This window comes from Atractosteus spatula, chromosome 25 (assembly GCF_055471065.1).
Source record: "Atractosteus spatula isolate fAtrSpa1 chromosome 25, fAtrSpa1.hap1, whole genome shotgun sequence".
In the NCBI taxonomy this organism is placed as follows: domain Eukaryota; kingdom Metazoa; phylum Chordata; class Actinopteri; order Semionotiformes; family Lepisosteidae; genus Atractosteus; species Atractosteus spatula.
Window position 1 is genome coordinate 2,287,138 of NC_142730.1, and position 13,114 is coordinate 2,300,251.

The 13,114-nt window shown below is 54.2% G+C and overlaps 2 protein-coding genes across 2 annotated transcripts in view; one reads left to right on the forward strand and one right to left on the reverse strand.

The window, feature by feature from the left end:
• Nucleotides 1-1,479: 1,479 nt before the first annotated feature.
• LOC148815034 (zona pellucida sperm-binding protein 3-like) lies at nucleotides 1,480-5,408 on the reverse strand. Its single transcript, XM_088905390.1, has 9 exons — nucleotides 3,269-5,408; nucleotides 3,067-3,182; nucleotides 2,885-2,991; nucleotides 2,635-2,809; nucleotides 2,440-2,557; nucleotides 2,162-2,254; nucleotides 2,004-2,103; nucleotides 1,728-1,844; nucleotides 1,480-1,685 (listed from the first exon to the last, which is right to left on the reverse strand). Exons 1-9 carry the CDS (start codon nucleotides 3,824-3,826, stop codon nucleotides 1,591-1,593), a joined length of 1,479 nt encoding a protein of 492 aa, XP_088761516.1. The 5' UTR covers nucleotides 3,827-5,408; the 3' UTR covers nucleotides 1,480-1,590.
• Nucleotides 5,409-7,866: 2,458 nt separating this feature from the next.
• dyrk1b (dual specificity tyrosine phosphorylation regulated kinase 1B) overlaps nucleotides 7,867-13,114 on the forward strand; it is a 45,290-nt gene continuing 40,042 nt past the window's right edge. Inside the window, exon 1 of the mRNA XM_088905383.1 lies at nucleotides 7,867-7,965. The gene's annotated coding sequence lies outside the window, so the exon portion shown is untranslated. The remainder of the gene's footprint in view (nucleotides 7,966-13,114) is intronic.

Here is a 13,114-nt window from a genome sequence, read left to right on the forward strand (position 1 = left end):
CATTTTCAACAATTTATCATTTTGCACTCCTGAAGAAACACCTTTGCTGTACAGTAGATGTATATAAGAAGTTAAACTGGAAATACTAGAGAGTGCACATAGGAGAGCAGAACAGAATGTGATGGAGCAGGCCTAAGGCAGGAACTGAACAGATTGATAGTGGAGCTGCTCTTGGTGCCCCACCTGTAAGTGAGGTGGCGCTGGTTAGAAGCCAGCAAGTCAACTTTTGACACTACAGCAGATCACAGGACACCTGCTGGCTGAGGTGAATTTCACCCAGCCAGCAGACCGGATCAAGAGCAGGGGCTGAAAGAAGAAACCCAGTGCCAAACTGGACACCAGGGAGAGTAGCACCTGGAAACTTAAGAGCAGTAGGACGCCTGCTGACTGATCCCGAGGCAGGACACCAGACAGACCCAGGGCTGAGAAGGCAACAGGCACCGAGAGAAAGAAGCTCGGGGACAACCTGGAGGCTGATGATAGGGCCTGAAGAAAGCAGAGTTACAAGCTGTAGGACACCTGCTGATTGTGGCAGTAGGACACCACAAAGTCCCAGGGCCAAGAAACTAGCAGCAGGGGCGATGAAGGAAGAAGGTATGAGACTAGAAAAACCAGGAGTGGGTTTGCACAGAATCAATATAGAAACAGACCAAGGAAAAAGATCCTGGGGCTCACAGGAATGTCTTCCAAGTCACATTACCAAATGCAGAAGCACAACTATCCTTTAACCAAGAGAGTAAAAGGTTTAACTGACAGGCCATGATTGTTCCGACATTGGCCACACTCATCCAGATTACCATGGTTTTACGGGGTAATCAGGAGGAGCATGAAGCTGGTTGTTTAAAAAAAAAACCAACAAGCAGCTCTAATCTTGAGCAAGGTGGGCAACTGGGAAAGGAGACCAGATAAGGCTGAAAAGCAGCATATTGAACACCTTTCAGGTCCAAAGGCAACACAAGCCAGAGATTCCTGGCCAAGATTAAAAACCCCTACAGCAACAAGAGTTATACTACAGTCCACACAGAGGGATTACATTAAATGTCTTGATTGACAAAAAAAAAGAATGAACTACAAATTAACAGCTCAAATGGATTTAACTACAACTGTTCACATTCCTCCTGACCCATCACTGCAAGGATGTAAGCTCAGCAGAGCTCCAGCCACAAACCAAGAGAAGTGGCAGAGGGTTAATAAGCCAGGTTCTTTTCACTTCAGTAAGTACATGCATGTTAACAGGAAGATACACCATGGTCCAACTAGCCTTTAAACCAGCCCCAGAAGTGCCTGCACTACCAACAGTGCTTGGGGCAGCTACAAACAGACACTGCCTACTTTCGAGGATTCTCAATCCCTGTGCTGTAATCAAACTGCCCAGACAACCTTCTTGCATGAGCAACTTAAGCACTTAGATCACATGGAAAAAAAAAAATGAAGGGCAACAACTGAAAGATTCTTCATATTTTTTATTGATCTGTTGCCATTACAAGGGGAGTGGAGGCAGGAGAGTCACAAGGGCCAGGCTGGAGCCTTCATTCAGGCACCTGGGGAGGAAGAAGGAGAACAATCCAGCCACACTGCAGGACACCACCCCTACAGGAGCTCCTCCTGCCAGACCCTACCTCTCCGCCCGCCATAACCTCCAAACTCCTCTGCTCCCTCCACATCCCCACTGGTGCTCCCAGCATCTTGTCCTGCAGTATCACTGTATCCTGGAGCCCCGTCAGCACCTTCACTGGAGCCCTGAGGGTCTCCCTCCTCATCCTCAGTCCAGTCACCTTCCACACCCAGAGGACCCTCTACTGGTGCCACAGCCACCCGACTGCTGGTCACCCGGCTCCTGGTACCTGTGGACAAGCAGCACCCAGCAGTGAGGGACCTGCTACAGCTGGAGACCCACAGGGATGCTACTCATCTAAACAGCCCCTTTGCCCAGGATGGGATCATTCCTCACAGTTGTCTCTTGGGCAGAGATGTATCCACAAGGGACAGAGAACCAGACCCACCTTCATTCCGGCTGCCAGCACACCTGGACTCACAGCAGGCACAGACCTCATGGTCACCATACAGCTCCTCCCACCTGGAGGAGAGGAGGACAGGTGAGGCCTCCACCTGGCATGTCCCAGAGCACCCTCAGCAGGCTCCTTGCAGAAGTACCTCTTACCTCCCTGTTGTAGGTGCAGGACTTGGTCCCTGGGGTTGCTTTAGCAGGAGCCACAGCCATGACACAGTGCATGTACAGCTCAGTCACTTCATGGTGCAAGAGGGAAGGTCACAGCATTCAGGGATCAAGGCCAACACAGCCACAGAGAAGGACCTTCTGCCAGCAGTGAAGTCAAGCTGGCAGCTCTAGGCACTACAGCCGCCACAGTCTGGTTCACATCTAGATCATGGAAGGAAAAGCAGACCGTGGATCAGTAGAGCAGGAAGGCTGAGCAGCACCTTCCTGGACAGCTTCTTCTGGAAGAGGAAGGCATCAATCGTGAAGCGGAGCACATCCTTCTGCTTGGAGGGGACAAACCTGGACAGGCAGCCGTCTGCCTTGCTGTCCACCATGCACCTGGGGACAAGGACAAGGATGAACCCCTGCAGGCTCTCAGGGCTCCTGCCCACCTCCCCTCCCAGAAGGGGCCGTACCCCAAGTTGTCAATCACAGGGAAACGGGGCTGGGAGTGCTGCTCTGGTTTCTCCGTCACGTAACACGAGTGGACGTACAACCTCTGCTCCGCTGTGGCAAAGTAGGCAGTGGCCTGGAAGTACATGGGCTGACCCAGGAAGTACTCGTCCTTGGGAGAGAGCCGGACCCAGCGGGCTGGAAAGAGGCAGCATTACACCTGCACACAGCGCCCCCTGCAGGCAGGAGGAGCCACTCGCTGAAGGAGCTTACAGTTGGTGGTGAGCAGGACAAAGCTGTGCTTGTTCTTCAGGTCCTTGAAGAAGGTCCTTCTCCTGGCCCAGGTGGGGACGTAGCCCACCTTGTAGGAGTAGTGGAACCTGCAGGACAGAGGGCATGAGGGGCTTCTGGACACGTCCCCAGCGGCTCCTCAGCTGCAGCAGAGCCCTGCCTACCTGTTGTAGGAGCACTTGACCGGCACAGAGAAGGGAATGAAGCGATGCACAGGCGCACTGGAGGAGGGCGGGGCGTAGCCCAGAGTGTTGGAGTACACCAGGCGGCCCTGGACAACCTGCAGGGTCACCGAGGAAGGGATATTCCCAGGAAAGGCAGCCCCCACACTAGCCCTACACTGCCTGTAGACGAAGCCCCGCTTACCGATCGCTCGGTGCCGCACTCGTGAAGCCCGTAGATGAAGTAGAAGGAGCTGCGTGTGGTTCGGCTGACGCTGCAGTTGCCCAAGGTCACCTCCGATGGCCGACAGCTGAAGCCGAACAGGAGCCGACTGACCCTCACGTACATCCTGCTGGAGTCGCACCACACGGCCACTCCTCGGGTGCCCCCGATGGGCGGGCGAGCCGGCTGCCGCCCTCGCTGGGGAGGGAACAGGACGCTCTTGATGTCGGCGGGTAAGGGCCGGCTGCCGGCTTCGGGCTTCATCTTCTCCTTGGCGAAGTAGGGCGTGTGCGCGTCTCTGGACACGGGGAGGCGGCGGTAGTCGGGAGCCGAGGACTGCGAGTCGTTCTCGCTCGCAGACAGGTCTTCGGAGGGCGCATCTGCGAGGCTCAAGTCCTCCGACTGGGCTGCGTCTTCGGGAGCCGGGAAGTCGGCCTGGAGCGCTAATTCCCCGGAGTCCCAGCCAGCCGGCCCGGCGGAGATCAGTGCGGGGAGCCCGGCCCCTGCGCACAGGTACAGCACGAAGAGAAACGAGCGCATCGCAAGCAATTGTTCAAGCTAGTATTTTCCTTTCGATGTTAAGAGTTATGTTTTTGTTGCGAGAGAAGGGGGGGAAAAAGACCTAGACTGCTTCTGAGTCAGGAAGCATAAGATTTGCGTTCGCTGTCTTGCTTTTTATACTGCGACAGGTGACAGCAGCTCCCAATGACCACAGCGCCTTCGAAATCACAAGTGAAGAATTCCACGCAATTCGCACGTGTAACACGTGGCTCTCCAACATCGCTGTTTCCTTTTTTTTATGTGTTTGGTATGATTTCCGAATTACGTATGTAAATCATGTCAGAAAGTCTGATTCGACTGTTAACCCTTTGTTATTCAGCGGTTTGGGATTTTTGTACATTTTTAATAACCAGAAAATGTGAATAAAGTACATTTTATTTTTTACTCACGGTGAATTGTCATTTTTTTCTTTCATCTTTTCCCACGCTTTACGTGCCCAATTATTTTTTTTTTTTTTGTTGCTGTAGAAAGTTTTCGCCCACTTTTTTTTTAAGCGATAAACGTCAGTTTTAACGGCACAGAGCTATGTGCAGGGTGAAATATGCATACCCGGAGCATCACACTTTAAATCATTAATACGAATAACTTTGCATTTTGCAATCGTGGGGTAGAAGATGATGGATGTTCTCAGCCGAGACGGGGCCTCTTCAGTCGCAGGTGGCCGGTTTTGGTTTTAAATCCTGATTCAGACTCCACTACTGAGGTGGTGCGCAAAGTACTTGGCTCAGCTTGAGGCTGAAGCGCGCAGTCGTGGGAAATGCACGCAAATTCAAGCCGCTCTGGGCAATTGCGTCGGTCAAAACACTGTATACAGACATTGCAGAGACGGGAGGATGACGAGGATTGCCTGACAGGCACGCACGACAGGAGGAAGAGAGGTGTACCAGATCAGTCGCACACGACAAGTAAAATGACTCTGGTTGGCAGGAGGGGGGGAAAAGCGCGTTTTGGGGTTTTAAAAGCGCGTTATTTGGTTTTAATTCACCTCAGCGGCGTTTTCAAACAAGCGAGTAGCATTTCACGCCCTGGAGCTCGACGACTACATTGCAGTTGGTAGTCAAGAGAGGAGAGCGCGTACAGTGTCACCATCGTCGTCGTCCCCCCCCCCCTTAAGAGGAGGAATCCTTTAAGGTCCTGGATTTTTAAATCTAGCGACCTAGTTTCATATGCGATCTCTTGACGATACCGGCAAGCACAAGCGCAGGCTTTAAGGGGGACTCGGTGGGCAAGAAAAAAAAAAGAAGAAGAAAAAGCCTTTGCTAAGAGCAGCGGACTCTTTCAAACTTTACTGCGCCATTTTATGACGACGATCGCGCTTCGGAGTTCACGGGGAAAAGGGGTCGTTTCAGTAAGGGGGGGGGTTGCTTCGAAACGGGCAACCACAACTTTCTACCCAAGCCTGGGGGGGGACTGAACCGCCGTTTCAAGCCGGCGTGACGCAGTTAAACCCCGCACATTCTTAATCTTAGGCTAATCGTTAACGTTTCGCCCCGTCCGCCGCCGCCGCCGCCATCTTTGCGCCGGGGGAACGAGCAAGGGGGAGGCGCACGCGCGCCCCCCCCCCCCCCCCACCCGGGGCGGGAAATTCAAACCGCCAACGAACTTCTCGGTTCGGGGTTGAACCGCAACGGACAAACTCCGGCTTCTGCGAGTGAACAGACCCGCCGCGTCTCACCTCGCTGTTATGTTTTACACGAAGACGAGTCAAACTTAGAATTTCCCCCGCTTTTATTTAAGCAACGCAGGTCTGAGGGACCGGGGTGTCGCATGCTACCCAATGAAAACAAATCTTGAAATCACTGGGGTTAAACCATTTAACCACTTGTATTTTTTGAATTCAAATACAGAAAAGGCCTCGCATTGTGATACATGATTTTATTGAACAGATTTACGGAATGGCCTCAGACACTGTCAAAATATCAGGGAAGACGTGTAGACGGGTAATTATTTTATATGATCACAGTAAATAATCAAAATAGACCGAAGAAGAAAGAATTTGTTTCTTTAAAATATCAGCATAAAAGACTAGTTTCAGTTAGTTTTCAAAGTTAGTAGTTTCATCTTGTTTCACGCATTTTCAAACAACTGCCATGTGTCTCCAATTAGGACACCCCAAATAAATATGACAATTCAAAAACGTCACTGATTGTAAGAATACCATATTGGAGTTCAAATAAATACAAATACAAAATGTTCTGGTGTCCATTCGTATCTTTTAATTTAGCATTTTAGCACACATTCAGTCGTCTAACTTAAAACGTCTCGTTTTGGAAAAAGTACATGCTGTCGCAAAACAAGACAAAAACCATACATCCTAGCTTAAATATGACCACCGTTTTTTTAAACGTTTCTCCGAGAGAAACGTTTGCAGCTAAGCGTCGCGATGGTGGGTTATAAAAACTAATATATTTTACAAAAAATATATATTTGATTTTTTTTTCTGTCGAAAGGGAGGGATCATTTTTGCGACGCCAAGCCACCGGGTTCGATAACACGGCTTTAAATAGGGAGCAGAAACAGAAACTCTGAGGAAAACAGAGGACAGAGGGCATGGGGCTGCGTCTCAAAACCCTTTGGTGTGGATAATCATGTAAAGAAAACGGCACGTCTCACGTTTTCATGTTTGGAAACGATTTCAAATGACATGTGAGCTAAAGCACCCGAGCGCCTGCGATGCCATCGGTTATGTACTCTTATCTTGATGCATGCATACGCACTGTTTTAGGTCTGTATAACACTGTAAAGTTTTCCTTTCTGTGATTTTCTGTGGGGCTGATAGCGGTACTCCGGGGAGAACCCACCCGACCTCCGGGTCGGAATCGCACCCCGGACCGGACCCCTGGACTGCGCCGCCCTGCGGTAGCTCACTCATTGTTATAGAAATGTTCCGTTTGAAGTACAGCAGCCTCACGTATTACTGGTTTACTTTTGTTTAGGACTTCGGCCGCCCCTAGAGTTGCGTCTCTTTATTTTATTGACGGAGACGGAGCCGCAGAGAGATGAGAGGCTGGAGGTGACAGCAGCGCAGCCCCGCCCCGCCGCCCCAGCGTGTTTCGGCGGCCATTTTGTTTTGGGGAAGCGGACGGAGGGGAGGGGAGGGGAGGGGAGGGGGGGCGCGCGCTTACTCCGCCTCCTTTTTTTAAAATCTAACGGCTGGAGCGCGCGCCAGAGCCACCAGCCCGCTAGAGCGGTCGGGAGCGTCTGGAAGAGCGGGAGAGGGGAGGGGGGGGGAAGACTGTGGGATTAGAATTGAGAATGGGAAAAGGGGGGGTCGCCAGTTCCGGAGAGCGTACCTCGCGATAGCAGTGCGACAGCCTCCTTTTTTCCTGCCTTTTTTTTTTTACTTCCGATCATCGATATCGCCCCCCTCTACGCCGTGCCCCGCTTGATCACCGGATCACCGGGGGAGGAGGCGTTTAGGAAGACAGGAAAAGGGGGGAGCAAGCGGTGGCGGAGGGAAGAAAGAGCCCCGGGAGTGAGGGAGAGAAGGAAGAAAATAAAAGAGGGAGAATCCGCGCGTACGCGTTTGCGTGCCCCGCCTGCGTGCGCGCTCACGCTCGCTCTCGGCGGTGCGCCTCCCCTCCGAGCTACCTGTGCGCCGCGTGAGGCTTTCGCGCTCAACCCCCCCCACTTCTCTCGCCCGCACGAGTCGCGTGCTGCCCCACACCTCTGCACTCTCGCCCGCCCCCCCTGGACTGGTTGTTTTGTTTCGGGGGGGGGGGGTGGGGTGCGCGCTCAACGTCACCGAACCCCGTTTTTCTGGCGTGTGTGTGTGTGCGCGCCTGTGAGTGTGAGGGGGGGGAGGTGGGTATAGTTACAGTAGCGGGGAGAGAGAGAGAGAGAGGACCGCAGAAGCCGTTTATTTCACTAAAAACTCACACAACTCCCCTGGAAGTGGTGGTGTTTTTGGGGAGGGGGGAGGGAGGCCTGTCGGTGGGTGGCGGTTAGGTTGCAGGGGGTGGCGGTTGGTGTGTGTGTGTGTGTCGAGGGGGGGCGGGGGGGGTGAGGAGGATATTTTTTTTTTTGCCGGCATCAGAACCCGCCCGGTGCTGGTGGCGGCGAGGAGGGACCGGCGATGGTTGCTGCTCCGGGAAGGCCGAACCGAACCGCTGCCTGAGGTAAGACCAGCCTCCTTTCTCAGCGCCTCTGGACGCGATACCGGGGACGTGCAGCCCGGTCGTTGCCGTGGTGGTGGTGTTGGGTTTTTTGGGCCGGGAGAAAGGGGGGCGGATTTTTTTCCCGAAATCGTGCCTCTGGTACGCGGGGCAGAAGTGAGCGGCGCTCCCGCCCTCGAACACCCCCCTCCTGCCCCCCCCCGAGGGGGGCGCGGGCTCTGCTAAGCAACACGAGAGACGCCGCGGCCGGTCCGCAGCGCCAGCCGGGTCTGGGCCGGGGGCCGCGGGCCGCGGGCCGGCGGGCAGGCAGAGACAGTGGCAGAGAAAGGAAGGTTTTGGGCAGGGGAGAGAGAGGGGTTGGCCGGCCGGCTGCATGGTTCTGGGGGGGGGAAGCCCGGCGCCGGGGACCCGGACAGCCGGCCTGGGCTCCCGGTCAGAGAGAGGGGAGACCGGTGTGTGACAGAGCACAGAGGCCGGGAGAGGGGATCCCGGGCGGCGAAGGAACACATTTTCTCGTTTTGTTCTCCCTCCTTACACTGACCTGATCAGATTCCCACCCCAGTGCCCCCCTCAGCCTCGCCCCCGAACCCCTCCGGTCTCCGGCCGGCGGGTCCGTGGAGGACGATGCGCGCCGGTACTGGTGCAGTCGAGCCAGCCCGGGTGAGACCCCGCTGTCGCACTGCCTGCTGCTGCTCAGCCGCGTCATTCTCATTCTCGGCGTGCAGCCCCTGCGGTGGCCGCAGCCCGGGCTGGGAGCGAGTACCGGCCGCTAGTCCGCTCTGCAGCCGGCGGACCGCGTTTCCACAGGGGCTGGGGAGCAGTGCTGTAGCAACGCCACGCATTCGTGGGGAAATCGTGTTTTTTGTCCTCCCTCTGTAACGAATACGTGTGGGGAGTGTTCTCCGTGGCCTAAGTCGTGGTTCAGCGGTGCCCGGGCTTCAGGGAGAGTCTCTTACGCCCGCAATCCGCTGGAAATGCAGACTTTTTTCCATTTTCACTCGGCTGCTTCCTTGTGAGGCTTTCCTCTTCCAAGGAGAAGCCCCTGTCCGTGCTGTCTGGGGAAGCTGCCCTCCAGCCCGGAGGTCTGGCCCCGCGCTGCTGTGCTGTAGAAGTGTGTCTCTGTCAAACTCCTGTCCCAGGCGCTGGGCGGTGCAGGGTGCTGGGAATTGAATCCCGAATTCAAGGTAGATCCGATTTTCCTCCCAGCACGGCCGCCCTGAGACTTTCCCGAGACTTGTATCCGGGTCAGGGTGGCGGGGGAGCAAGGCAGGGAATCACACACTCTCACAGAAACCAGTGGACCTCCCAGCACGTCTTTGGACTTGGAACCCCACATGGACACGGCGAACATGCAGACTCCACACGCACAGCACCGCAGGCTCCAGAACTGTACCCCGGGCTCTAGAGCTGCTAACCAGTGCGCCACCCCCTAAAACCAGACTGCTGTTGTCTGATAAGAGCACTGAGGTCACCCTAAGGTTGTCCCTCACAGGGCTGTGTTTACATGAATGAGTGAAGTGCGAGGTGTCAGTCTTGGAAAGGCAGAGATTTTTTTTTGCATTTGAGAAGAAGGGGTACAGGGGTCATACACATCCGGAATGGAGCCCAGGGCCCCGGAAGTGCTAACTGCTGAGCTGCTGCGCCCCATGATCCAGGCCTCCAGTCTTAGCTCTTGTTGCGCCTCTGTGCAGCACGTGTGTTGTGAGTCTCTCCACGCTGGGAGTGAGCAGAGTCGGCTGCTGTTCGGAGTCGGGTTTGTCTGTCTGTCCTCCGCAGGGGAGTCGTGCTCTATAGAGCCGCTTGGCCCAGGACCTTTTCTGGCCAGGCGAGAGCCGGCTGGCTGTGTGAGAGCCAGTCGAGCTGGAGGGCATCTTCAGTCGAGAGGTAGACGTGTGGCTTTGGACTGTGTGTGTGTGTGTGTGTGTGTGTGTGTGTGAGAGAGAGGGCTGTCGTTGTCAGCGGGACTTTAGTGGCTGTTGTAGGTCCTGGGCCTGGAGGTCCAAGAAGCAGAATTGGTCCAGTTCAGCCCAGTCCTGAGCGGATTTGAACCCGACCCTCAGGTACATTGTCGTCCTTATGTTTGACTTCACTTTGGCCTTGTTAAAAGAAGACGCGCTTGGTTTGCTTGGAGTGTCCCTGAGTGGTGTTCTCCGTGTGGGACGTCCCGATCCTCAGCAGGGGTTGGGATTCGGATGGTATTCCTGTCCCAGTGTTGGCCTGGGGGGATCTCTGTGCAGGAACTGAGGAGATGTGTGACCACTGCAAGGGTGAAGAGCCCTGCTCTCTTAGACTGACCTTCTTCCTGCAAGGGTATACCCGGGACAAAACACTTAGCACAAAACGGAGCAGGCCCGTAGACACCTGGTTCTGGTAGCAGGGCCCTGAGTGTCCTGCTGTGCCCTGTGCCCAAGGTCATACAGACGGCTAATTTTTCATAACACCTGTTGTAGAAGCTTGACAGTTGCATTGTTTTGTGGGGGGAGGGGGCTCTGACACGGGTCCGCTGCCTGCTGGTTTTTGGTGCAGATGGATTTCCAGGGGCGCACTGTTAGTGTGGCGTCCTGAGGGATCTGCTGTCCTGGCACATGAGGACAAAAGATCAGCCCACCTGGCCCGTCAGATTGTTAATGGATCCTAGGATGTCATCCAGTCGTTTCAGGAAAGAAACTAGGGTATCGGCTTCGGCAACATGCCTGGGCAGCTTGTTCCATGCTTCCACCACACTCTGTGTACAGTAGTGCCTCCAGTCTGGGGTTTTCCCACATCCACATCTGGCAGTTCCACATCGTTCCTCCCTGTGCCTTTTGGTTTGTGCTTCATAGCGTGTAACTCTCCGTGGGTGCTGCACAGCTGCGTGGGGAATCCTGCTTGCAGCTGGCCCGGGCTCGAACCCGCGCACCCTGGATCACAGAGCTCAGCCTGCAGCAAGGCCAGCCTTGCCAGGTCGGGCTGCAGGTGAGCCCTCCAGGGACGTGTTTTAGAGAAGCACTGTTGACCGTTTTGGGGAGCCCTTGGCCTGCGGGGATGTGGGAGGGGGTAGTGCTCACTCATGACTGAGATTTTTACTTCCACTCCCCCTGAGGCGGGGGACAGAAATAAGTGCTACACAGGCTCTGGTGCAGAGAGGTCGTTGGTGTAAAAACAGTTTTCCCAAACCACTCAGTTTGTCATCCATAATTTTGAGGTATTGTGCAGGTCAGGACAAACTGCTAAGTCTGACTAAGTGACTAATGCTGCTGTGGTGCTGTCTTTCTCTCTTGCTGTGTGACTGCTGTGCTCTGACAGTGGGACTCTGTGCTTGCTCTCTCTCTCTGGGCTCTGATAGTGGGACTCTGTGCTGTCTCTCTCTCTCTGTGTGATTTGCTGTGTACAGGTTTTGCTTACAGGCTTCATCAGAGCGGCTGCTCTCCTTGGTCCTGTACAGCACTGGCAACGGAGCCGCTGAAAATGTAGCACCCAGAGAGATGGTCTGGAGTACTGGGTTGCTGAATGCTTAAAGGGATTCCTCCTTTGTGTCTTCATCAAGACTTCAGCAAAATCTATTGGGCATTGGTGGGAAGTACACTGCCAGTCCAGTCAGGTGTGTGTCAGTGTGTGAATTCAGGGGGAGTGTGAGAGGAGAGGGACAGCAGTGTCTCCAGTGCAGTCAGGGGTGTGTCAGTGTGTGAATTCAGGGGGAGTGTGAGAGGAGAGGGACAGCAGTGTCTCCAGTCCAGTCAGGGGTGTCTCGGGGTTTGTGCTGGTGAGCTCAGGGCTGAAGGGTTGAATTTAGGTGATGGTAGGTGTCAGACGGACGGTGTTTGCAAACAAGCAGCAGTGACAGAGCTCTTTTCGCCACCTCTCCCCGTCTCCGATCCAGTGTGTTCTGCTCCAGGGTGTGGGTGATTCAAGCCCGATCTGAAACCCTGGCTCCAGCTCCCTGTGGAGGCAGGGAGACGATGAATTAGCAACATAGAAGTTCTGCTTTTTTTTTTCACAGGAGACCAAAAAAATCCCCGAAGTGGGGAATTTAGCTCAAGTTTTTAGTCATTGCCAAGGTGAGGAGAGCTGTGCTGTAATTGTTGAAGAGGTGCCACAGGGAAAACGTTTAAACCATACAGCGTTCGTTACTTCTCTTCTGACTTCAGATAAAGTCCAGTTGAAATTATTGGTTTCATTCTTTTGGTGGGGGGGACGGTTTCCAGGTTGCTGTCTCGGACAACACTGTCCCTTGTGCTTCTCTCTTGATGGAGTTCTAACCTTGAACTGGCTGTGACCTAATTTCCTAAAACTTCTGAAGTTGAGATTCTCTTTTTATCTCCCTGATAAGTTCAAAGAAGCCCTTTAAGGGAGTTGCAGCCATCTTTTGATAATTTAACTTTAAGGAGTAAGTCAAGAGGTGTCAAGAAAGGTTTTCGAGACCCCTTTTTGGGAGACTTTATGGAAAAACAGTGTCTGAGGCTGCTAAATCTAGGGTCATTCATGGTATGACGTGTAGTTTGAGCTCAGCAGGCCTGAAAGAAGCTGTTTTATTTGCTTTTGTGAATTTGGTCACTGATTTCAGGAGCACAGACCTGAGTATTGCTGTAAATGCTGAGGAAGCATGATGCTTGTTTTCTGTACTGAGAGTGGGTACCAGCGGCAGAGGACACCAAGGGGATGGGCGACCGCATTCCTGACAGCCCTGGGGGAAGACGCCCCGGCCACGCTGGCTGGCTGGAGCGCGCGCCTGGCCACACTGTGTTAAATCAAGGTGCGAACCGATGGCGTGGTAAGCGTGTGAGAGGCCATTATACACATGGTGTACACCTGAGCCTGGGGAGACCTGCTGGGGTTTGGGTGCGATGGGGAGAAAGCTTGTTGTGCGTTTTTTTCTTTTTCTGCCTTCTCCTTCGGTTTTCTGTCAGGTTCCAAATGTCTTCCAGGGGTAGTCTTTCCCAGGGTGCGGCCTGGCGCTGAGAGAGCGAGTGTCCTGACCCTGCGATCGGGCCTCGGGCAGTCAGGGCCTGCGGGCTGCTTACCTGCAGTAACGTCCTCACTCTCTGCCAGAGGAAGTCGCCAGGGGGAGGGTCTGACTCCCTGGCAGGAGGAGAGGGAGCCCCCTTCTTTCTGCCTGTTCGGTATCGCAGACGGCACTCGCTCTGCCTTCTGCTGAGGGCCGGGATACGTCAAT

Bases quoted from the DNA above. Each gene is read 5' to 3' on its own strand.
- LOC148815034 (XM_088905390.1), bottom strand. From the start codon at position 3,826: ATGCGCTCGTTTCTCTTCGTGCTGTACCTGTGCGCAGGGGCCGGGCTC. The intron at 2,558-2,634 runs GTACGGCCCCTT...CCTTGTCCCCAG, and splicing joins CCTGTGATTGACAACTTGGG to GTGCATGGTGGACAGCAAGG. The intron at 1,845-2,003 runs GTGGGTCTGGTT...GCTTGTCCACAG, and splicing joins TGCTGGCAGCCGGAATGAAG to GTACCAGGAGCCGGGTGACC.